Source organism: Apostichopus japonicus, chromosome 20, assembly GCF_037975245.1.
Source record: "Apostichopus japonicus isolate 1M-3 chromosome 20, ASM3797524v1, whole genome shotgun sequence".
NCBI lineage: Eukaryota > Metazoa > Echinodermata > Holothuroidea > Aspidochirotida > Stichopodidae > Apostichopus > Apostichopus japonicus.
The window spans coordinates 9,733,875-9,761,428 of record NC_092580.1 but is presented as its reverse complement, the minus strand read 5'-3'; the positions used below and the strand labels follow the sequence as shown (position 1 = coordinate 9,761,428).

The 27,554-nt window shown below is 37.2% G+C and overlaps 1 protein-coding gene across 2 annotated transcripts; it reads right to left on the bottom strand.

Annotated features, from left to right (window-relative positions):
* Nucleotides 1-848: 848 nt before the first annotated feature.
* LOC139961065 (uncharacterized) lies at nucleotides 849-25,910 on the bottom strand. 2 transcript variants are annotated; one of them, XM_071959914.1, is made up of 12 exons: nucleotides 25,646-25,910; nucleotides 21,105-21,263; nucleotides 20,226-20,312; nucleotides 19,288-19,384; nucleotides 17,749-17,829; nucleotides 16,626-16,713; nucleotides 16,173-16,209; nucleotides 14,922-15,099; nucleotides 13,310-13,884; nucleotides 11,746-11,857; nucleotides 10,707-10,816; nucleotides 849-1,151 (listed from the first exon to the last, which is right to left on the bottom strand). In XM_071959914.1, the coding sequence occupies exons 1-11, from the start codon at nucleotides 25,874-25,876 to the stop codon at nucleotides 10,755-10,757; spliced, it is 1,707 nt and encodes a 568-aa protein (XP_071816015.1). In that variant the 5' UTR covers nucleotides 25,877-25,910; the 3' UTR covers nucleotides 849-1,151; nucleotides 10,707-10,754. The 2 variants fall into 2 exon arrangements, with proteins under 2 accessions (XP_071816015.1, XP_071816014.1); XM_071959913.1 differs by lacking the exon at nucleotides 849-1,151 and having other exon boundaries at nucleotides 7,260-10,816.
* Between the last annotated feature and the right edge of the window lie 1,644 nt (nucleotides 25,911-27,554).

The following is a 27,554-nucleotide window of genomic DNA, read 5'->3' as shown; positions in this document are numbered from 1 at the left end:
GGGGGAGGGGGTGAGGGAAGGGGGTGAGGGAAGGGAGAGGAAGGGCGGTTACTGTTTGTTTTGTTTTTTGCTTCTCTTTTCTATTTGCAAAGTTCTGTATTATTTCAGGGAGTGTTACTACCCGACAAGCCCTACAGGGCTTTTTAGTACACTTCCTTTCACAAGTTTTGTTTCTTATCTCCTTCTATGTCATACTTATGTTGTCATAGAACAAAAATAAATAAATGAAATGAAATTTAGTAGTATAAGCTTCCTTCTACTATGCCCCTTTCAAATCGATGTCTTAGGTTATAGGAAGTTTTATTTTCCATAATAACTTCGCAACAGAATTATGAAAATATGGAAGATTTAGCTTGAGATGTCCGTCACCACGATATAACTGTCCTTTATTGTAATTCATTCTGCCCTCGTACAAGTAGAAACGTAAATTTTTAAAAGAATTTAGGAGTCGCGGTAACGCTGACCCTCTTTCAACGGCCGCCTCTTGACATAAATAACATGTATCTTACTGTCCAGTTGTTTCACAACATCGGGACAATCCACATAGCTACGAATGAACCAGACTATTGTAACGAGAGCTGGACAGCTGAAAGGGAGACGGAAACAAAAGGTATAAAATAGCATGTGAAACTACAACAATTCACTTTATATATAAAAGGTGTATAAATGGGGACTTGCGAGGCGACTTGTAAATATAGTTGCGTGCGCCGGTTTGTGGCTGCACCTCATGGGAAGTCCCCCAGGGGACACGTGGCTGCGGTGCACTGTTGTGCCCCAGGAGAGATTGTTTGAATTGTGCACACTTTGGTGTGTAGGTGTGACAAGTTACCAATGACCAGGGTTACTTGTAAAGCGCATATGAGCTTGTGGATTATGCGCTATATAAATAACGGCGTAATAATAATAATAATATTAGATAAGACAGACCCCCAAGGAACAATAAAACAATACACACAAACAGGACAATTTCTCCAGCAGTGATGCCACCTATGTACGGAGGCGTTTACGTGGCGCTCCTCCGGGCCACACACCATTCCAGTTGAAAACTTCTATCTATGCTTTGGTAGGCCTTGAAAGTGACGATTGTAGTGTGTAAGTTAATGATACGACACCATTAACACACGCACTGGCCCCATTTGTCATTTGAACGTCTAAAATGAAAACAAAAATAATAAAATGTAACGAGCACCATCATCTATGGTCGATTTTCTGGGCTTCCGTACATTATAGAGAAAGCCAAACCATGTATTGTAGCTGTGCAAATACGACAACACTCATAATCGTTCCAGTTGTAATATCTTACGAGTAGAGAAATATTTCGTTTCTGTGTGTTATTCGAATTTGTAGTATCACCTCTTAAACTCTTATAATTACTTGCGGACTCACAATGCGCTTGAAAAAATGGCTCAGCATATCTGCTGGTTTGGCAATTCTTTTCGTTTGGATTCTGAAAACATACGTAACATCACACTTGCGGGGAAAAGTTGATTACAACTACAAGCCAGCAAAGATTGTCAACAAAGCTTTACATACTCTTTTCATGGCAAGAAAAAACTACTCTAGTGTGCATGTCGCAATTGTTGGACGTGGAAAACATCAACCTATAATCGATTATCCTCAAAGGTGCCATTGCAATGGAACGCTGTTTTATCTTAATAATGTTATTGCTGAAGTGGCAGAAGCCGATATAGTTGTGTTTTCTACTGGGGCTGCTAGGTTCATTACAGAAACTCAGTGGAAAGATTTCCATAACAAACGGAACATGTCTCAGTTGTGGGTGTTACAAACTAATGAGTCCCCGCTGACATGTGTGTCTCTACGACCACCCGAAGGCATACGAGGGGTGACGTTTAATTTATCGTTTATCTATCACACTGAATCAGACATCCCAACTCCGTATGGGTGGTTCCAAAAATTTGATTCGCCGAAGGATGAAGATGTGAATTGGTTCAGTATTAAGACTAAGTTAATAATGTGGACGAGTTCACATTGCCCTCTTAGTTCCAGACAATATAAACGAAGAGACTTTGTCCTATCATTGAAAAGGTATTTGGACATCTCTATGTTTGGGGCTTGTGGTGATTATGAACTTCGTGGAGATGAATATTTGCAAACATCTTCCGAATATAAATTTGTTCTGGCCTTAGAAAATAGTTGCTGCTCGCAATATATAACAGAAAAGTTCTGGGACGCATTAACAATACACAACCAAATACCGGTTGTGTACGGCGCAACTCGAGAAGAATACGAAAAAGTTGCTCCACCGAATTCGTTCATTTTCATTCAAGACTTCTCGTCATTGGAAATGCTTTCAAAGACAATTCAGGAAATTGGTAGCGATGAAGAAAAATACAAGAGATATCATTCTTGGAGACGACTAGGCTACACGATGAAGCAACATAAAGGCAAAGACAGAATATACAAATGCCATTCTATATGTAGATTGTCAGAGCACGAGAGAAGAGCAAAACACGGCGAAAAGTTTCATTTCAATGAAACGGGAGAACTGTATTATGGTGGATGTCGCAATTGTCAGGGAGAAGTAGATGCTTTAACGGGAATGAAATAAGCAAGAATGTTCTTTTTTTTGTAAATTGAAAATGTCAAACTATATATGTGTGCTTGTATATGTATATAGATATATGTATGTTTGGATTGGCGAAAGTTAGTGCATTTATGGATGGATGGATATATCCGAGTCAACTCCCACTACCTTTTCCTTCTGAGTCTACCACTTGATAGACTATAGCTAAATTCAAGAAACGTATTAATTCAAGTACATTTGCTTTCTGCAACAAGTAACTATTTTCACCGTTTGTCTCTCTAGAAGATTTACTATTATTATTATTTTATATATATATATATATATATATATATATATATATATATATATATATATATATATATAGTAGAAAAATAGTAAAGTTTGCTAGTGCTAATGATAAAGAAAAGAAACACGACGTTTCGGGTATAAACCCTTTAACAAAGTGAGCAAAAAGACTACTAAAACTGTAAACAGCGAACGAAGAAAGATAAAATGGTCCAATGCACACACATGAAAGAAGCGAAAAGTAGCAGGGTAAAAGGACTTACAACAAATCGAATTTAGAGTTTAAACCATAAGGGGATAAGGTGCCAAGTCGGAAAATTAGTCTATTTTCGGATTTAAGACGATCGATATCAGTGCCTTTGGGGGACAGAGCACACGTAACTGAAAAGTCAGTGATCTTACAGGGGCAGGGGTAATTGAAGTGAGAGGCAACAGGGTAACCAGGAAACTTGGATTTGATGGAGCGTAAGTGTTCGGTAATACGGTCTGCCAGTCTTCGCTTGGTTTCACCTATGTAAAGTAAATTACAACGTTTACATATGATAACATAAATTACATTAGTGGAAATACAAGAAAAGTGATGTTTGATTATAAAAGAGTTTATCTTTCTTCGTTCGCTGTTTACAGTTTTAGTAGTCTTTTTGCTCACTTTGTTAAAGGGTTTATACCCGAAACGTCGTGTTTCTTTTCTTTATCATTAGCACTAGCAAACTTTACTATTTTTCTACTAGAATTCTCAGTGCTACGCAGAACATTGCCTATATATATATATATATATATATATATATATATATATATATATATATATATATATATAAAAGAGCGGATGTTGACATGCTTGGTGTAAATGATGAATTGTAGAATATGAGACTTCAACAAGCAAAGTAAGAAATTATACAAAGCTGTATGTTCCAATATCAAGGAATGAGATGCAAACTACCGACTCCGTGTATATAAGTAAAAACTGTACAGCCAATTTCCCTGAGCTGAAACGCACCAGCGAACAAACTGTATTCGGAGCGCACAGACGGACCGGCAAGAGGCGAAAAGCTTAAATATTCAATTGACGTCCAGCACAGCCATTCATTAAGAACGAGAATAAAAGAACATCTACGTATGACTAAACAGACCATATACACTCATTTACAAACTCACAATATAAATCCGAATTCTGGAGAAAACATCAAATCCTACATCGCAACTTACCCAATACCAGTGAAAGAAAAATAATCGAAGCCCTTACCATTAAAGCCAGTAATCACTTAATGAATGGCTGTGCTGGACGTCAATTGGATATTTAAGCTTTTCGCCTCTTGCCAGTCCGTCTGTGCGCTCCGAATACAGTTTGTTCGCTGGTGCGTTTCAGCTCAGGGGAATTGGTTGTACAGTTTTTACTTATATACACGGAGTCGGTAGTTTGCATCTCATTCCTTGATAAAGCCTTAACCGGCGAAATACTGGAACATACAGCTTTGTATAATTTCTTACTGTGCTTGTTGAAGTCTCATATTCTACAATTCATATATATATATATATATATATATATATATATATATATATATATATATATATATATATATATATATATATATATATATATATATATATATGTTGATACTAGATGAGACTAGTGGAACACTAGTAGTTGTAACTCGGAGTTTCACGCTTGATTGCGATCTTCAGACAACTGCAGTTGTCTGAAGATCGCAATCAAGCGTGAAACTCCGAGTTACAACTACTAGTGTTCCACTAGTCTCATCTAGTATCAACATATATTCCGCTCTGCCCAATGGACATAGAGCACTCTGCGCCAAGATAGACGCCAACCTACTCTCTCTCTCTCTATATATATATATTCATGATTATATATATTGTTCATATTTGGTTAAATGTTTTAACACTTGCATTAATTATTTGGTTGATTTGTAGACATTGCATTTCCTTAACATGTTTTAAGATAGTTGGATTAGTTGGTTACGAAGTTCATTTGACTAAACTGATTAATTACTTGAAAGAGGTAATGCCTAAAACAATTAGAAATGTATACGCTGCTACTGCTTTTAATCCACTACATATGTAGATAATTAATATTTTACATTTTTTTTATAAAAGATGCCGGAAGTGGCAAACATGCTTTTCCAGAAATGCCTGCATTATTTAGAATATCATTGATCATTTTATGTGATGCTACCATGTTAGACAAACACTTAAACACAAATTTACTAATGAGCTAACCAATGTCTAATAATGAGTTTTACTTTTTGTGTGTGTGCTGTAACTGATAAAAGCAACATCATTATATGGTAGTGCATGTTTTCAAAACTTGTGTGATGAATAGTTGAATTTACAAATGTAGATAAATATTTAAAAAGTCATAAAACATTCATTTTTATTGTCATGTGTTTTTATTTGATTAATTTTACATGTTATATCGAACAAATTTTATGTATTATGTTATAAAAACTAAAAGTATGCAGTTTGCAATTATTGTAACTTTTTTGCAATAGTGTTTTTTGATCAAACTGGTTTATATGCTAACACTGTGAAAGAACTCACACTATAGAGGGATTATTTAAATCAGTTCGGGGGTTCAACTTGAACATTCTTGAACTCTACCTAAGTAAAGAATATAGTAAAGCTGTTGCACATGAGAAATTGAATTTTAACTTATTTTAAGTTCAACTACTTTATCAGATGGAGTACATTTACTTTTAAAACCCCTAGCAAATAAAATTGGGCAGCGAAAAGTACATGGATGGGAGATTGAACCCGGGACGTCTCTAGAAAGGGGGAGGCTGTATGGGTGGGTGTCTTACACCCCAAACTTGGCAAAACTGACGATAGTTGGCAAATTGGAGTGCAACAGTCGGAATTTCCGACTGTCACACTCTAGTTTATCTAGGCCTATATTCATATATGCCTGTGATTGTGAATGACCTAAAAATTGAAAAATATCGGTCAAAATTGCCCTTTAATCAGTCATATTTACGACGTTTTCCTTGTCACTTTGAGAAATTGTATCTCGCAATTCTTATACTCCACCATACAAAACTTTGTATGATTTTGAATACTAAAAAAAATGCCTTTTAGAACTACCGCCATAGGTGTAGGAGCCCAATTTGATCTGGCCCCCCTAACGACTTGCCCGATAAACATATAACCTAATTTTTTCGCGCTCGTTCCACATGTTAATGTGCATTTCATATAGGCATGCATCGTTTTTACATCGCATGCCAATAACATACAATCATTTTCCGTGTTATTAGCCTTCCATATTGGTTAGAATTATTGGGGAAGTCGTTACAATATTAATAGTAATAATAATGTCAGTTTAACCATTGAAAAACACATTGCAAATTATATTTCTTTCAGTAAGTGCCCGAAAAGTTATCAGCATATTGCCCGAATTTTCACAAAAATATTTGGTTGGGGGTGGGGCAGGGTGGGGGGGGGGCTAATAAGTTTGTGAAGTGAGTGCCAGTGGGTACAAATGTATCGAAAAAAGATCGGAACAAAAGTGCAGTCGCCAAAGATGGGGTGTCTGACTGGCACTGACCGTATCGTTGACGAGTGGGGAGGGGGGGGGGGTACAAGGCAGCAGTCGTAATTTTCTGGCTTCAAAGCCCATCCAGTTGGATTTTCAGTCACTGCACCCCCCCCCCTCCCCCAAGCACCAGGCTTTAGCTACGTCCCTGGATTGAACGCATACGAATTTATAATTCACATCTGTCGTAGAATAGTTGAAGTATATTGTAATTTTGAGGGACAATAAATTTATCATGGTAATGTTACGTCAAGTGGGTATCATGAGTCGCTTGGAAAAGTTTACTGTTTACACATGATGCACAAATCCCTGTCATCAGTCAGTTATGACAATTACATCGGAGGAGGGAACTGGACACAACCTTATCATTCAGGGACTTACTTTAGTTCTTTGCCACAAGAAATAAGAACAGGGGCAGCAGGACTTAAGGGAAGCCTTTGTTGAATATGTAGTGGGAGCCTGGGTACGCTTTGCCCTCTTTTTCCTTGCTAGGGATTATTCCACGTCGTTGCTGTATTTATTCAGCTGGATTATTTGTATAACGCAAGAGAGTGAACGGCAATGGATCAATTTTAAGATTCATGCACCTCATACTCCTTGAACTATTGCTATTGGATAATACACATGAAACAAAACAAATTGCTAGCAGTGCTGAAATAGTCTGCACATATTGGGCAAATACATGACCCTTTTGGGGAAGGGTTTAAACCCTGCCAGTCCCCCACCCCTTCCCCCTATCGATTTTTGCGGGGATTTCCTACGCCACTGTAATGGTTTATCAAAATGGTGTTTTTTCAGCAACTTGGTCATAGTAATCAGGTCACTTCTTTCCAACAGATGAATAAAAATGCAAAAAGTAAGTAAACGCAGAGCAAGAAATGGTTTATAATATCTTTATTTGGCCTTGACACGTTACAACTCGGTATGTAGTGACTTATTTTGATCATTTACTCTCCAGTATTTCTTTTTAAAACACTACCATTGTTTTCAGATAACATTAAATACTGGTGAAGTTATATATGTCTTGACAAGAGCTGTCACTAGAGAGGGAGTGGGGGGGTGGCCCTTTTAAACTATGCGTAGCATTACAAATTGTGACATAGCCCATGAGATGCAGCAGTATGTCTAGGTCATTTTGGTCAAATACATATATATACAGGTTCATGTTCCAGTTGTTGGGGTTAGGGGAGGGGTGGCCGGGGTATATATTGGGAGACCCTTGCTGCTGGTTGCGATATAACAGTATACGCTCCCCAAAACGAAAACATAAATATAAACATCCCTATTATTTATAAGACTTGTTTTGGAATACTCCCTCAAAGTTAGTCGTAAACAATCCTGCAATCAAAATTGAAAGAGATACTGGAGTATAATAACCGTGTTCTATAGTATTTATAATTTCCGTACTCTCCACCATAGTTAATGGATACCTTCATGCAGAATGTTAGTCTTGATATTTTATAGTCAATGACAAAAGAAAACAAAATGACAATCTATCGAGCTGCAGATCGCATCTCCTCCATGACATCAGTGATTGTTGGGTTACTTTTGAATGCATCTGGTTGCCATCTTTGTTAGTAGGCTGGAATCCATATAGATCAGTTTTAAAGTGGAGTAGAATACGATATTACCTGACCATCACTGTTGTTTCATGCAAAGCATCAAAATTGGGCCAATTTCAACTCTGACTTACATTTTACAAGTTTGACTTTAATAGGAATTAGGGTCTAGTAGGAGTTCGCGACACACTTTTTTGCTCATTCACACCAACCCCACTTACACATTTACTCACGCGCTCGCGCACACTTCCTCACATTTCTGATGTGGAGTGAAGACCAATATCTCATCTCCGTATATATTATATGTAGGGAGATAAGATAACCATAAGAGCTACAGTAATGTTTCTACAGCTATTCCGGTTTTGCAGATACTAACCTAACTATACTCAGTTTCTGTAATGTTCCTTTAAAGTTGATTATGACGTCGCTCCTCGGCGCAGGCCGGAATGATGAAGTTACTCCATTGTTTTGTCAACTTTAATATCTCGACCAAAACATGTTGGTTTAACTTCATGTAAATAACCAGAGCACCCTTACATGACATTCAACGCCATTTTGTACTAGACAAAGTTGTAATACATTGTAAACATGTCATTTGAGTCCATAACATTTTTATGATTTCCTGTTGGGTTTAAAGTTCATCTGAGGAACTGACTCTATAGTCTGTGTAGTACAGATGAGTTTTGATAGATTTCTACGCCACACTGAAGGATGAATCATTCCTAACATTAAGTGACTTAATTGGGTTCTATGACCTGTTAAAAAGTTTGTGCAAGGTTTTCGTTTGGAGCTCTTCTACATTTCTTGGTAAATGAAGTTCGGTAAACATAACTGAATATGCAAATTTTGTACGTGTGCGTATAAAATGACTGATTGTCAATCAACAACGAATAATATTGATATACCATAATTCAAAACATATTCCTTCCGTGGACTCTGTAGAAACATTTATATTTAACAGAGACAGGCGAGCGTATTTTTTGTGTATGTTTTTATGATATCGCTAGTAATTTCAAGCTTAGATGCAACTTACAAGGCCTGGGAAGTGCCATTTCCAGCGATCTGGGAGGCATTTCAACTAACATTTTCTTGTACGCGTAGCGCCAATATGGTGGCGCTACGCTTAGATAGTTTCCAATGCAGAATCTACGGCTCTGATAGTTTGCCTACAGATTTGCCCCTCCCTTGGCGAATTCCTGGCTACGCGCCTGAACAGAGACCACGTATAGTCAACATCATATATATAGTAACATATCGCTGAAAACAGGGAAACGATACACGACCAAACAGAATACAAGTTGGTCTACCGTATGCGAACCGGGGTTTTGAGTAGATCACTATGAAGTCAAATGACTTTAAATGTTCCTTAGCCTGTCTTAAAGTCTTTTACATACCATGTGCAGTGTGAACGGTTTCAATGGCCTCAGTGAATTAGTGGAAAATTGTCCAAAATATTAATTTTATCCCAGCTGTTCCCACCCTTATCCACCTTACCCTAGATTAAGAAAGGTGGACGAAGTATATACTAACCTAGTTGTTGCTCGATTCCAATACAAGAAACCTCTCAACAGACGTTTTGAGGCACTAAAGCTGTTCATCAGAAAGGCTTTATAGGTTTGCTGTAATTATTTTGTATTATGGGTTACACATGAAAGAATCCTGGACTATACTGGACTATACTTATTTAATGTCTATATATGTGTTAAACTACATATTCCAGCCATTTTCATTGACCGTATGTTTGCACCAACGGTGTAGTCGGCATTGATAAGAGTTGTTTGTATTGCTCTTTTTCTTTAATATATACTAACTACTGGGCTATAGGTAAGCAAGACTACATTTAAATACATGGATAAATAATATAAGCATCTGACAAGTTCATAAACGAACAACTTTATAAAGCAATTTGAGTAAGTACACTGCTACATTTTAAAGATAAGTTAATTTGAAGTGAGAAAAAGTTCTCTAAACCATATTTGTTGCAACCGATGCAGTAACATTTGTTGCAACTAGATAGTTATCATGACAGCATGGATGCAGGAAAGTTGTAGAAGACAATGCAGCTTTTGTGTGTGCGTTTGCAGGGCGCCCTAAAAACGCAAACTCTGCTTAGAGCGAACGATGAGTTCAATGGTAACTCTATTTGACGTACACCAGGTGAAGTTCTGAAAATTCATTTGATTAGAGTACATTCTTTTAATATGTAGATGAACATTTAGGGAAGAAGGAGGCTAATATCCCTTAATGAATGCTGTGTATTAAAGCATCATCCGTGACACATCACCTGTCCCGTCCCCATGTACGCCTAGTTGTAGGATTAACGTAAATTATAGAGCCGTCCGCAAAACTCGATGACAGCACAGGTTTGAAGAACGTGGTTTATAACTATTAAGATAATATACTCAACATTTACCACCTTCATTTCTAAGTCTTACTTAAATATGAACCAGGTTATACAACATTATATGTTTACATATAAGTGCGAGTGAATAAATATTTTGTGCGCTATATTATTATGTGACAAGTTTTGTGATTTGAGCAAATTGGGTGATTTGTGCAAATTTGTAGCCTATTGTTCATTGTCAAGTGATACAATGAGAGCCGTAGATTTTTCTTTTGATAATTATGTGCATTTTAGGAGCATAATGAAAGTAGATAGTTCAGTCACTTGCAGTGATTTGCCTTCAGCGTTAACATTTTTAAGCTTCAAGTGGTATTGAAATGCAGCATACACTGATATTTTTAGTTTTTTTTTTAATGCTGTTATATATACCATATTTTGCCTAAATTCATCCTTTACTTGTGATAAGGAGAATCTTCGTCAGTCGTCCCAATCATCCGAGTCGTATTCATCCGATTCTTCCGATTCCCCGTCACTGTTACCTGCCACAGAGAAAAAACAACGAGATACGTTATATTAACAACTCAACAAATACATTTGTGTATGAACGCCTCACGAAACTAACATGCTTCCAAGTCAATTTTTCATATCTGAACACAAGAGAATATGTATGTTTGTGATAATGACGATGTAATTATATACATTGTCAAACTTCCAGTGCATTTTACGGGAAGTTTTCAAATTTCATTCACTATGCCTAGCCTATTGTATCTGTTTCGAGTATGAAAGTTAAAAGTACTGACATTTGAATATAAGTAAACAGTATGGGAAAAGGTTAATGTTCTTCTTTAGACTATAAATTACTATAGTTTTGACATTAAATGTATTTAACTAGTCTATAACAGTATTTTGAGCTGACGTCGCCATGGAAAACGTCGATTATATGACGGGAAACATATGCATGTAAATGTACCCTTATAATTATGCAGTCTTTAATTGAAGACCTGAAAAATGACTGGATGGTTTATCTCTCCAGAATGTTCTCAGATATTGGAGAGGATCTATTTAGATAAATGAGAAGGAAGATCAACGGCCATTAATTGTGGTCTCTCTAACATTAGTGAGGGCCAACATTATTCTTAAGAATTGGAAAAACTTTAGAAAAAGAGGAACCCCTCAGATATATCAGATTTTATCAGGTCTAATCAAATCCTCCCACATACTTGATTGGGACATGGATCAGTGTATATGAGATAAGAAGCTATGTATGTTATTAAACTCGAGTTGATCTCGTCATCATTGCATCACAAAGAAAGGTCTGTGAATGTATGTGAATGTGACTGTATGTGAGGTATGGGGAATGAGAGAAGGGATATCTGCTGTGTAAAAAAATAAAATTTCGAAAGCAGAGCAAGTAACATTTGTTTTTGCATTTAAATGTACCTTATATTTACCAACGTAAAGAACTTACCTCGTATAGCCTGGTCACGTTTCTCTAAGGCTTGCCGCAATGCTGCCCCCATAGACCCGAATTCATCGGAGTGTGTACTTTCTGAATCTCCATCCGAGTCCCGGTCCTCCACCTGGAGATAGATGCAATAAGATGTAATCTATAATGTGGAGGAATGTCTTTAATTTGATACTTCTCGTTGGTAAAGTACCATCAGTGACAAAACCAGGTGTCTCTACTAATTTCTTGCTTTTGAATAAAGGTAAATGGAGTTTTCCAAAACACCTATTTAATTCCCCAATATGATGATCATAACAATAACGATAGGGATAACTCTAGTTATAGTGATAACGATAGTGATATATCACGGACGTTAAATATGAATCTAAGAGACTGACTTCGGTCAGCTTGCGGCTTTGATAAGCCAATGAGGCTTAATCCCGAGTTCCTGCTTGCAGGAGGATCTAAAATACAGGCATACACACATACATTGTGATAGTGATATTGATAGTGATAAAGATAATGATAACGATAGTGATAGTGATAGTGATATTGATAGTGATAGTGATAATGATAATGATAGTGATAGTGATATTGATAATGATAACGATGGTGATAGTAATATTGATGTTGATAGTGATAATGATAACGATAGTGATAGGGATAGTGATAGTGATATTGATATTGATAGTGAAGTGATAACGATAACGATAGTGATATTGATAGTGATAGAATGAATGAATGAATGTATGTATGAATGAACGAACGAATGAATAAATGCATGAATGAATGAATGAATGCATGCATGCATGCATGAATGTATGTATGTATGAATGAATGAATGAATGTATGTATGTATGTATGAATGAATGAATGAATGAATGAATGAATGAATGAATGAATGAATGAATGAATGCATGCATGCATGCATGCATCATGGATTCATTCCCAAACTTGTGGTTTCGCTACTATTTTATTTACAATATAACATTAATATATATTAATATAATAACATAACTATACATTACTATAGTGACGCTTACAGATTTCGACAAATATTGAACTGCAGTTAGGGAATATATTGCTTTAGGATGCCTTTTCAGTGGTTAATACACCGTGGAAGCTCTAAATTTTGGCAGTCACAGACGAGACGAGACGCAATTCAGAGACTTTTTTAAAGACATAAAGTTACCGGGGAAACCATCTGTAGTGAAGGCTTTTTGTAAGTCTTATATAAGTAATTTAGTATAGTTTTGAGGAAACAATTTTTTTCGTTTATTTGCTTTTGTTCCCTGTTGCATAGCAACAGCAAAACAGTCTCCATACCGCCCAAAAATGTTGTGCATGCAAGTGTGGTGTACGATTGGAAAAAATAACAGATTGTCAGCAAACGGTCACACGATGCCATATCACCCAATCAGAGGCAAGAATAAAATAAAGGGTTGAAAGGGGTTGCAGAACACAAGTTATGGAGTACTGGAGCACAAGACTTCTTTTAAGTCTGCAAAATGAAGCAAAGACATCTAGTTTGTTGCTAGATATCAGATATGGATGATGAAAGTTTGATAGTTTGTTTTATACTCACAGGCTTCAGTGCAAACCCTCCACGTATTTGATCTAGTAAAGACGAACGTGCATCAACGTTGTTGCTAACACTTGCTGCTGGTTTTAAGGTGACTCCACTTTGAATCTCACTGAGCAGTCTACCTCGACTTTCTCCTTGCCGAGGTGGAGAGGGAAAGCCTGAATCTGACGGTGGTTTCGTAGGTGGTGGGGGTGGTGGTGGGGGAGGTGGGGGAGGTCCACCTCCTATGATATTGTGAGATGGAAGTGGCGGTGGTGGCGGCGGTGGTGGCGTTGGCTGTGATGATTGTGGATACCACCCACTTGAGGGTATTGGGGGTGGTTCCATCGGTGGAGGGGGAGGCGGCTGGGAACGTCTGTTACTTGTTCTCGTACCAGTGTCGTATAGGTTCGATGGCGAATGCATCGAATGAGGCCTCTGATTTAAGTGGTAGGACCCACGGCTTGAGGGTGGTGGTGGTGGTGCTGAATGAGATGGCAATGGAGGAGGAGGTCCTCGATTAGGGCTAGGTGGGCTCACGAACGATGTCGGAACTGGGGGAGGCGGCCCTCTTTTAGACGACTTCCGTGTAGAAACTGTATATATAGATTTAAAGAAGCTTCCTTATTTTTAAAGGTTAACACTTTCATGAATTTATATTTATTTTATTTTATTTTATTTTATTTTATTTAAACTTACATTTTATGAGTATAGAATGTTGCCCCTTGTGATCAGCACTGTTGTCGATCATGAAAGATATTCTGAATTCCTCAAATGAGAATTCACTCTGCAAAGGTTGTCCACGGGGATAACTTTCTCCGGGTATAAAGGTTAATCTCACCTATAGCATGACGTCGTGTCAAATTAACGTTTTCACAAACGGTTGAAATAAAAATGTTTTGTAATATTCACTGATATATGAAAAGACATACATCTATAGAGATTGATTACCGTGGATAGACTCCAAGAGTAAATGTCTATTTTCTTAGATATTAAAAGTAAAATGACCTACCGTATTGAAACAATTACAGTGTAATGGTCTTATGACAAAGAATAGATCTATGAAGAGTGATCTCATTCATAAATAACATTTGTCGAAGAGTAATTATATCTATTATGCTTTCAGAGTAAAATCTTGGAAAGGTAAATTCCAAAGCTTTAGAGCTTAAGCTGTTCACCTTATCTCTGCTATCTTTGCATCATGAAACTCGTAAGCATATGACTTATTACAAATATGACTTATTGCAAATTGAAACATTAAAAAAGGTCTTGGACTCCTCAAAGGGCGAATTTTGCAGCCGATATTATATTACAGCAGAATTTTGTTATATATTCCTCGTAATTTGATCTTAAATTACAATGACAGAATAAAATCATACTTGTGCCTTTTTTTATGAAATAAATCAATAATATAATGTGTCAGATCAACGAAATGTTTTGAAAATAAATAAACAGAAAATCATATTCGCTTTAAATAACGTTGAATGAATGAAAAACCAAAACGTGATGAAGATATTGATAGATTGATTAAGTATGAGACCTCTAGAATAGGCCAAATGCTCATTAGTTTATTCACAAATATACAAAGGACTTAATTACTAATCGCAAGGAGTTTTAAGGATTGTTTGGTTACCTGAAAATGCTGTTTTCTTTTTCTTTTCTTTTTCCTTTTCTATTTCTTCCTGTTTCTTTACAAATTCTAAGCCTCCTCGTTGTTGGACCCATGTTTTTATAAATTCCAACTGTTTCTCCTGTACATTGTCGGCGAGACCTACATTTTTACACCATTCCCGGATATCATCATCATATGTCTAACATAAGGGAAGAGACAAACATATGAAGACTCTTATTAAACTTGGTTAAAATGATATCTTGACAACTCTGATCCATGTCAATGTTGTATGTGAATACCAACAAACAAACCGTAAATAAGAACAAACATTAATATTGATATATAGACCGTTACATATAATGCTATTGGTTCAGGTTTTATCATCTGAGGCTCGTCAAATAAAGTGGATGGATTACTTAGTCTAACAAAGGTCAGTTCGTCATGTGCAAAGCAAAACTCAGCGAGAGAACATGAAACTTTTTATATGGCGTCATTTCAAAGTTTACAAGGCATTGCAAAATTGTCAAAGGCAAATGGCGTTGAATGACAATAGTACTCAGCGATTGGTCTCATGACGTTCAAGGTACATTTAAGTGGGTTGAGTTATTACAATTTAGCATTACATATTTATTATTACACATTTATCATTACACATACATTATTACACATTTTTTTTACACATTTATTATTACATATTTATTATTACATATTTATTATTACATATTTATTATTACACATTTATTACTACACATTTATTACTACACATGTATTGGTACATATTCACTACTACACATTTATTATTACACATTTATCTACGTTAAGATCGAAACCTGCACGGAGGAGCCGACGTCATTGTTAAAACATTATATTAAATGAGCTTTCCAGCAATTTCGCATATTTTAATGCTGAAAACCTTCAAAACCGGAGTAGCTATAGAGACATTACTAGCATGCACTCAATTTGTTTTCTTCTTATTCTTGGACTAGGACATGGGGATTTAAAAAGCTGCCTAAACCGAATAACAATGATAGTGTTTGGGGTTGGGGCGGGGCAAGCCTGATAGAGCTCCTGCAGTGTAGCAGAAAATTTAATAAGAATAAGAACAGAGTAGTATTTTTGTTATAACCGTAATGGTAAAGAAGACGAGCAAATATTTACAGAATGGAGGCTTTATAACAAACTATACGACGAGGGGAAGCTTACAATACTGGGAGGGGGGGGGTAAAGCCTAATTGCATCCTTCAGTAGGAGAATATATATGTTTGTCCGTACCTGAGTACTGTCTCCATATCCAACGTGACTCAAATGGCTGTAAGAGAGGGTGTACTAATTAGCATGATAATGAATTATTCATAGCTCATTGGAATCAAGATATAATATAAGTTTATTAAGTATGGAATGTAGTAATGTATTAAAGGAACACACAGAGGGGTGTGAACTATATATACTTGCGTAATCGTTAACATTTCCAGGTCTTTCTAATATCCACAGGCATGTCGGTTTACTGTCATGTTTTGCATTACATGTGCTGGGAAGGCACACAAACAGACTATTTTGCACGCGGCACAACATTGATACGTCATTTGGTCGAGTAGCTTTTGTTAGTACGCCTATCGGTATAAACGAGCCATATACAGGCCTAGCTATACTCCAGTATTAGGGACATACTAAAACAATACTGACATGCCGCTTGCCAAATCAGAAAATTACAACACTTGAACTTACACGAAGTTTGACGGTCCAGTGATATCAGCCGCTGAAATTCGATGTTTCTTTTTCTTCTTAATGTCTTTATTCTTCTTGTTTGACTTCTCTTTATTAGTATAGAGATGAACAATGGCAACGTTAGTAAGGAGTAAAGACTATATTGCCACATGTAATATATCATCCCGATTGCAGTGGAGTGATGATAACTTGATGAAAACTTGGTTGGAAGAGAGGGAGGGATGGAGGGAGGGATGGAGAGAGGGGGAGGGATGGATGGAGGGATAGAGAGATGGAGGGAGTGAAGGGTTCATACTGTATTTTCTGGGTAAGGGAACTATTGATACAGCTGATAAACTGTATTAACCAGTGTTATAATCATTTTATGGACAAAATAAGAGCAGACTTTGTCAAGGAAATTGTCGCAGTTGACTAAAAAAAGCAGTAACGTTCCTAAAATCAATTATAATTCTTGTTAAAATAACAGTATGATACTCTTGCCATTTTCAAAAGTTATTTTGTAAGTTTGGTCTTGAGTGGACAGAGATGCCATTACAATAACACGACATCGTAACAAATTTGTATATTTTGTCGACTTTTAGCTACCTATTGAATTATTGTCAAAGCTCCGAATTGCTGTGTTACACTTAAGTGTGACAACATATAAAAATCATGTTCTATTTTTGAGTTGTCAAATTACAATTACAATAACATGACAGTTTTACAAATATTGTCAAATGTTTGAGTACATGGGACTATAGGTAACCGTCAAATTGACTAGTCAAAAAATGACATTTGTTGACTTGTCAAGTTATAATGACATGATGACATACTTTTCAAATAATTGTTACTTTAAACTTAACAATATGAGTGGCATGGAAAAAGGTAACATACCGTTTGTCTTGTCAAGTTACTCTAACATAAAAGTTTGAAAAAAAAAACTTCATTGTTGAGATGCTGTGTTACACAGAACTTGAGAACACATGAAAAAACAGGATATTTATTATTTGCTGACTTGTCGAGTTGCGCTAAGAAGACATCTTCTTAGTGACAATATTAGCAAGACACACTACACAGCTCGGACATTCTGCAAAGAGTTGTCAAATGATTTTCTTTCGAATGAAGTTTAAATAAAGATGCTTACCGGGTTTAGCGGGAGGTGCCGGTATCGACATCATAACGGATTGTGGAGGTGGTGTTGGTGGAGGCGCTCTTCTGAGACCTTCTATAAGAAGATGTTTGAAATTATATAATTGGTAGAGACATTGAACGAATCGCGATCGTAGAACTCTCATGCCAGCCCCGGATGGATCCAGAACTTTATAAAGGAGTGACTGTGGCCATGTGTGTGATGGGAGGGGCCGGGGAGGGGTCTGGAATCTTACCCAATAAAGAGAAATTTGATGTGGAATGGAGTTCTCTGAGGCTTATTTAAAAGCAATAAATAGTTTTGATAAGTAGGTCTACACGTTAGCTTATAACTATACTTTGAATTATTGTTTCAGTTGAAAGGGAGTGGGTGGGCTGCACACCCCAATATAGCAACCTTGGATGCGATTACTTGATATGTTCAAACCATTGAATGCTTGTCCATATCACTTTACTGCCAGGTTACTATCATTAAAGCCGGTGATTGATGGCAACATAACATCAACATTGTACTTCAAATACCCTGGCTCTAAATATATCGTTTTATTTCTTCGCATATATATAAGAGTCACAATCATGTTTGTATACTTTGACAATGTCGATAACATTCCCAAACACATATGGAAGTCGCCTAAAATAATTTGCGTTTAAATGTCTGCGCGGAAATTTGGATGAGAAGCAATATATACGTGGGTCGGGTGGTGGGGAAGGGGGGGTAAGGGAGTATAGTAAAGGAATGGATACCAATATCTAGAATAAGGAAACATAAAAATCCGCAAATTCACAAAGACAAAGAAGTAGGGATCGCTGGCCTATTGTCCTGACATCATCCACGAACGTATTGTGTCTTTAGTGAGCTTAAACACACAATAGAAGAAAGCTAAGTTATTAACTAGTTTCAGTAAACTGACAAATCATTTAGTTTTTCGTCACTTGTCAGTTTTGAAGAATAATTTGCTTAATTTATCGACGTATACTTCATATATTTATTTGTCAAGGTAATAAATTATTCTCAAATTATTTGCTCCCTTATTTCCTTAACTTCGACACATTAGGGAGTTGATACTGTTCAGCTAACCATTCTAATAACACTGCAGGGTAAAGGTTAATTCTTTCTTTGTCTCTCCGATTTGCGGATATGCAGCAGCAGCAGAAGTCTTTAAATTCGACGTTCCCTTATAGTTGAAGTTCCTTGTTTACTGGAATTGTTTCCTGCATATTGAGGTCAAATGTCAAAATCACTTTCGAAAATAGCATTTTATATTTTAAAGAGTGATATTAAAATAAAAACACACGGTGAATCTTTAGAAGAATATCTGTCATAAAAGACCACCTATAATGTGATCTACATCCACGAATAAGGGACAGATTAGACCGTCAAATATGGTTACATCGGTATACACAGACTCTGAAATAGGGGGGAGTATTCACTTAACAGTGTGGAATGTCTTGCCCTTCTATATAGTGTTACATGTCCGCTACCCGGATATCTCTTTAAGAAGCCTGTCCAAATTGTCAACTTGATTCCACTTACTTTTCCTTTGACGTTTGATGAGTAAATGTTTCTGTACTGCATCGTTGAAAATCTCGCCTTCGGTATCATTAGCAAAGTTTAATCCGATCCAGTAGTCCTTTTAAACCAGAAAGAACATCTTATTTTATAAATAATATAATTAAAAATATACTATTTTATTCATCTAGAAGTTTATACTCCTTTGAAGACCATGCCCGGGATATTTCTACTTTCCAAAGCAGCTCTCTCCCCCTCACCTTCACCACCTCCACTCTCACCTCTATCTCCACCCTCACCTTAGCCCTCGCCTCCATCCGCCTCCACCCACCTCCACCACCTCCACCCACCTCCACCCACCTACACCCTCACCTCCACCCTCACCTCCACCCTCACCTCCACCCTCATCTCCACCCTTACTTCCACATCCTTCACCCTCCTCCACCCTCACCTCCGCCCTCACCTCCGCCCTCACCTCCACCCTTACCTCCACCATCACCGCCACATCCTCCACCCTCCTCCACCCTCTCCTCCACCCTCACCTCTGCCCACATACTATTAGCAGGTCATATAACCAGTTTGCTATAGATCTCGACAGTGTCAATAGCAATGTTATATTAACAATAAATTCTACCGACATCATTATCCTTCTTAATTTGTCCGTGAAATCCAACTTTACGGTTAGCTACCATAATGGAACGCTGACCAAAATCGGTTGTGCTCATTGTATTACGCAAAAATTGACTTTGAATATTTTTTCCACTTTCCTACGACGAGAACTTGCCTGTTTACGTCAGGGATTTGCCTAAAACACTTCGTCTCAATTTTACCGAAGGTAACAGAGTAGATATGAATTTCAAATCTGTGTTACAATTGTGTTATAATTATCACCAATATACGATTATGTACGCATATGGTTTTGTGTGTTTTACAACAATTCAAAACAGATCACCTCAACTTACCTCGCCTTCGAAGTCATGGAAGAAAGCTTGCCTTCGATTGTAGACAAAATGGTGATATAATTCATGTTCGAAGATTTTAGTTCTACTCTAGAATTAGACAAAAAAATACATAAATATAGGCTACGTCAAATTAATACAGCCGAAAAGCAAAGACAAGAGTGTGCAATAAGTGTGGAATATGGAAATGTTATGATCGAAACTTCACGGCCCATTTGTAAGGTTTATAAGTAATATACTACTAATAATACGGCTAGTTTCAATTCATTTATTTTGTTGTCACAACATGCATTTAAATGTTTACAAATATCAAATAACATGAAGTAGTAGTGAATATTACATGAAGTGAAAGAAGCGGATCAATAAACCCTCGCGGGCTTGAAGGGGTGCTCCGCTCCCTAAAAACACAGAGAAAAAGACCAATAACATTCAAAAAGGAAAACAAACTATATCAAAACACTAACACCCCCTCCCCCCCCCCCCCGGAAATACATCCCAGTACAGCTGAACAAAGTGTTTATGAAAAAATGAAAGAAACTTTGAGTATTTCAAAGTAGTAAAAGGCTAAGGGCAGATAATCACTAGTAAAGAGTTAGTAATTGCTTAAACAATAATTAGTAAATTTATACCTAAAAGATCTTAAACGGGGGCTGCCACTTATTGCCTTGGGTAATGAGTTCCAAAGATTAGTGGCAGGATAACGAAGGCTCGAGTGGGAAGAAGTTGTGCGATTTATAGTATGCAAAAGAAGCTGAGGCTGTTTTCATAACATAAATCAAATTAAGGATTTGTGGGTTGCTTCGCTGCTTCTCTGAGTTATTTGTGGTTTGCGACTTAGTATAAGGTAAGCACAATTGATGCAGCTAATTGATATGTACTTACCATTATATCATAAACCCTAAAGAAGAAAGATCTTAATTGATGGTCCTTAACGAAACAAGCGACACCACAGCATTGTTTGGTCCATGTCTTATTGTAATAGTTGTTGTTGTTGTTGCTGTTACCGAATCGGAATATCTGAACTACAGCAGATGCGAACGTCTGAGGAAGCAGAACACGAAAAAATGAAATCACTTTCCGTAGGAATTAGTCCAGTATAGTTACAGGAATATTTCATCTGGTATCCATTATGAATATGAAACGGAGTACAAAATATTATTTTTTAAAAGTTACCATTCAGCTCCACAATACTTAACAGTATGTGAATCCCCGACGTTCTGAACTGCCTGACCTACTACCGAACGTATTACCACTCTAGGAGTAACACAATTCTGAAGATTCCGGGCTGAGAACAGTTTATCTCAGCTTGGTCCAATTGTTTCATCTGGTTCCGTCCCTGGTTTGATGGTTATAATGTTATAATGATTGCTACCACTGGAATTTAAATAATCATCACACGCGGAAATCTCACGCCAAGAAATACCGGTGCCGTGGCCGAGTGGATACAGGCGGTGGCATTTGAAGCAAGCGGGAGGTTCGGGGTTCGATCCCCGGCCCGGGTCACAGTAAGGTGGGTTTTTCATCCAAGAGCAATCTAAGGTCTTCCCATCTAAGATAACTTTCTAAGTTAAAAGATTCCAAATTTGAGTTAAAATGTTGAATTGGAAGCTACCCAACGTGAAAGTTGTAATCCATAATCCCTTGCGGGCTTCTCCCACATTCGTGGTCACTGAAGTGTCATAAAATAACTGCCTGATTATTACTAATATATCCGCAATTTCTGATTATGGAATTTTCATACTGCAGCTGGTCTATGTGAGGATCATTTCATAACATTATAGACACATTTCCACCGCCCCTCCGCCTCATCTTTACTCACGCCACTGAAAAGTGTCAACATTCTATTTGGACTAAGAACATAAAATATCTGTATGCCGAGTCGGTAGCCTATCTACTGTGTCATTCAATATATTTTGCCGACCAAAGTAACATATTATTTTCTCACATATACATGGTCTTTTATGTAATTTGGTAGTCTACCTTCACGTTAAACCATAGGCTATTCAAGTTAGTCAAATCCATAGACAATGCACACAGTAGAATACAGTATCATTAGAAGCACAAGACGATTTACCCCACTAAACTGATCACATTATATGTGGAAGCGCAGATACTAAGAACTCAGTATATGTGTAATACAATGTACATGGTAGGCTATCCGTGAAATCCAGATTTACCTCATAAATGCACACAGTATACCAAAAGCCAAGACTTTCTGTGTATCAAGTGCAGGGACGTAGCCAGGGGGAGCAGGGGGAGCGACTGCTCCCCCTTTCAGTGTCGAAAAAAATGTTTAAAAACTGTCGTTTTTTAGCATGGTATTTTGTCAGTGCTCTTTTGATCTTGAATACTCGTCAGCTCCGTTAACTCGATTATAATCGTAGTAATAGTCAGGCCCACTGATTCAGCCACTTACTTAGTTTGACAGATATAATTAGCTAAATTAAGCCTATTGCAAGCCTACAATTGGCCACTGCGTAATAAAATACATATGGCCTGCCTATAACCGCACTCTATGGAATGTCACAAACCGTATGCACAACAACGTCGACAACGTTCGTTCTCATCCTTTCTATGATTCGTCCTAAGTTGTTGCACGAACAGCATGTTATGATGCTAAGCTAGCAATCGTACGTGATACGCACTTCCTATAAATAATTATTACACTGCTAACACACTGCGATAACGATATTTGTTTTAAGACCCACTGCATATCTGGCTATATTACAAAATATGAAAGTTTATATTGTCCATCAGTTAAGTTCGTCAAATGTATTAAAGTCCAGACATTGGACAATAAACAAGAACCATCCTACTGGAAAAATTGTAAAAGAGCACGTTTGTTTGTCTTTCTGATGTATTATGTAAAAGAACATGTAAAAGAATTCAAACAGGAAACAAAATCTGCTGATAATATGATATCATATGATCAGGGGCGTAGCCAGTATGTAGCACTGTAGGCCCGGGCCTACACCTTTTATCTTTTTTTTTTAAACACCCATAATTCAAATCCATAAGCTTGCTGGACGAGTTTAAGAGTCTAGACAGGAAAAACTATTGAAATGAACGTAGCAAGAATATGGCTAAATTAGGTGACCTATTCTTCTGTCATCTAGGCTGTCATTTCTATCGCGTGCCGTTTCATTCAACACTCTACTCGCCAAAAAAGACTAAGATCCGATCTTGTCAGTTTTTTAACATCTAGTGAAGAACCCGTTTACGCAGATAATATTTCAGTTGAGAAAACAGTTGAGAGATTTGATGGCAATCAAATCAGATGGCAATCGTCGGATAGCTCTCGCCTTCTCTTATTAGGCTAACTTAAACATTTACTAGCTACAGTTGTATCAAAGACAATTACTGGCTATACTTGTATTGTATCAAAGACATTTCTGGCCTATCTTTGTATCTACAAGTATCAGAAGTTGAAAAGTAAGACTACTCTGTACTTGTAGGCCTACCTTGCTAATTTTAAATAAATACATTATGTAGTATTGAAATTACGTACTATACTTTAACTCGTTTGTTTTTAGGTTTAAAAGTAGTTAGCAAGAGGCCAGGGAACCAGAATGAACACTCGGGAAGGGCCGTTTCCGGCAATCTGGGGGGTTTATAAAACCAACAATTTCTTGTTCGCTCCGCGCCAACTTATGGTGGCGCTCCGCTCAGATAGTCGTGCCTACAACTTTGAAAATCCATATCAATCGCAAAAAAGTGCCCCCCCCCCCCTTCAAATTCCTGGCTTCGTCGCTGACCAAGTGGAACAGCGTTGCAAAGATTATTGTAGCAAACGATATAGTCTGGCAGGCGATACATTGTTACTTGATACAACTGAATTTATCTTTTACTCAAACAGGAGAACTGCCCACAAAAAAATCGTGTCGTGACAGTTGCGTATAAGCAAACAACTTGTGGTCACATGTATCGGCCTCACGTATAGGCTGTAGTATCCACTAACGTTCTAAGACATGTAATATATATGGTAGCCATGTCCTTACGTTTGTAACCGTACTACTTGCAGGCTAAAGTTCCGTTGAATTCGTCATAATCTGCTGGTAACAAAGTCAACTTTAAAAGGAAAGAAAGTTGCACTGGCTATATACACTGTAATGTTAGTTCACACAGGCATACGAATATATGAAGTTAGGTTATACATTTCCAAGACATTCAACGGTTACTGACTTATATGATGAGTGATCGAATGGATGTAATAATATGTAAGCCTATCTCTTCAGAAGACTGAGGCCAGTCTGAGGGCCATCCAATTATGTGTATATTATACGTGTCTCAGCAGTCAGGAAGCAAAGGTGATACAAGTGAAATAAAAATAAAGCAGATCTAATTTAATCATATGAACAAACAATATTACCTGACCTTAACTTATCTTGCCGAGAGAAGACAACAGTACAGAAACAATGACAGAAATCACAACCCAGTTTCCCACAAAGCAGAAACGTAACCAACATGTCGAAATTTAAGCAAGTTTTCGCTGTCTATAAAAATCACGTGTCGAAATTATTCATACTTCACAAATTTTGAAGTCATGAAAGTTGGCTCCACCGAAATCCATTCTGCTGAGAGTCCTACAGGGTCAGCCTCCCCTATCCCGCCCCCCCCCCAACAAAAAAGGACATAATGAGTCATTTTGTACTTTTCATTCCGCTCCCAAGTATTGCTGAATGAAATTCCAATTTATATTTTCTAAAACAACTCTTTTTTTGTCAATTATGAGTCTTTTCTTTTATTTATGCTATTATATCTAAGCATATACATATACACACACACGCAACATCCATTATATATATATATATATATATATATATATATATATATATATATATATATATATATACACACATATATACCAGATGTTGCACACTTTACAAAACTGGATCAACCTAGAACATCTGTATTCATTCAATGAAAATATTTAATTTTTAAATAATTAATCTTATTATTTTCGACTCGGAAATTTCGTCACCGTTTTATAGTTACAGAGAAAACAGAGAAAATAGAGAGTTTTTGTGTTGGTCCTTCCCTTAATTATTTGAACACATCTGATCCATATACTGAAGACACTGGAATGATTTTTATTGAATTTGAACATATCCAACATAGATGTGTCCAAATATCCCAAAGAGATATTGAAACCTGTGAACAGTCAGCCGCTCGCTTCCATGAGACAAATTGAAATATGGAGAAACACCATATTGCAATTAGTTACATCTTGTTTCCTTTGTTATATGGAAAGCTGTCCATACAGTTAGGTATGAGAAACATCTCATGGTTTGTTTACTGCATGGACCGCCCCTGACATGCTAAAAACAAAGAACATCTATTATAAAATGGCGTAAAATAGTCGTAAAATGCCAAAACTTTCAGAACCTCTCAACAGTCGTTTTGCTTTCTTTTTTCTCTCTTACCTCACAGTTTGGGCCTAGCAAAGTAAATAGTAGTTGATTCTCGTCGTTTGTGAGTAACTTGGATTTCGCGAAAGTCTTTGGTCGTTTTGTTTTACCATTTGGATCCATTTCAAGCCAAATCACTGATTGAAGAGAGAGAAAGAGAGATGTTGTCAATGCTGTGTACTGCAAGCAGCATCTGGGAGCAACTACTTCGGATTGGAGTAAACTCAATGATATCGTCCATCGCATGACAAAAGTCTAATTGATCCAAGTACAACGAACAGCGGCGTATTACATGTGATTTAAACCATAAGGTAGAGGAACAACCAAATATTTACGACTATTATCAAACAGACAGGGACCAAAGTTCATAACTGAACGTTCCAGGGGTGATGCTTTCATCAACCTATAGGCCTATATACCGATTATGCAAATAACGGTTGTTTAGTTTGCGTAATGGGTTGTGGACAATTTCTCTGTTTAAGAGGCAACAAAACTTAAAGGCTATCAGCATTGGTCCCAAATTAGGTGCTTAAATAGGTGAAATAGCTGTCTTCTCAAGTATATCTACGTCGAAGTACGTGACCTTTAATTTTATTCTCCCAAACTGAAGAGTGTATACCTCAGTGACGGGAAATGCTTCGAGAGTGGAGTTAACGTTCCAGGTATACGTTTCAACCATGCAGGGGGGTCCGTTAATATGAGCACATTTCATGACAATAACTGTTGATAAGGGGTATTTATTCATTATTCTCTTTTCAAAAGAATAAGTTTTCTTCGGGTATTCCATCTAGCAAGTGACTATTTTATTGAAAGAAAATTAAAAGTCATGTAAACAAACGGCTGCACGGAGACTTAAGCACAATTGGAGTACTTAATGTACCAAATAGTGTCACACGTTATACCATATAGCCTAGGTGTTTCCATTGCGTGCATCTCTTCTTCCTAAAATCTAATGGCGGAAGAAACATTATTTAATAAAGTTTGTGATTTCTTCAGTCATTCATTTTGAGTATTTCTACCCAAGCTACCCCGCCGATTACGAACCTGCTACTTCGCAACACCTAAACTACAAAGCTTTACATGAATTTAGATATAAAACAGTAGTGGTGTCATGGGGGGGGGGGGGGGACAATATCCCCCAAATGAATTCACCTTTACCTTTCAATCGAATGTGCGTTAACGTTAACTCGAATGTGCGCAAGGTTAAATCAAATGTGCGGTACCGTTCAAAAGAATGAGCGGTACCGATCAATCGTTAGTAGCCTACGTTACCGTTCAATCGAATGTACAGTACCGTTCGATCGAATGTGCTGTACCGTTAAATCAAAAGGAAGGCACCTCTCAATCGAATGTACGGTACCGTTTAATCGAAAGTGCTGTACCGTTTAATAGAATATGCGGTACCGATACATCGATTGTGTGGTCAATCGAATGTTCGATACCGTTCAATTGTATGTGCGGTACCTTTATATCGAATATGTGGTACCGTTCAATTGTATGTGCGGTACCTTTAAACTAATGTGCGATACCGATAAATCGAATGTGCAGTACCGTTAAATCGAATTTGCGCACCGTTAAACAGAATTTGCGGTACTGTTAAATCGAATGTGTGGTATCCTTCAATCGAATGTACGGTACCGCCCAATAGATTCAGCGTTACCTTTCAATCGTATGTGCGTTAACGTTAAATTGAATGTGCGCAAGGTTAAATCGAATGTGCGGTACCGTTCAATTGAATTTGTGGTACCGTCTAATCGAATGTGCGGTACCGTTCAATCGAATGTGCTGTGCTGTTCAATCGAATGTGCGGTACCATTCAATCGAATGCGCGGTACCATTCAATAGAATGAGCGGTATCGATCAATCGTTAGTATGTTACCGTTCAATCGAATGTACAGTACCGTTCAATCGAATGTTCTGTACC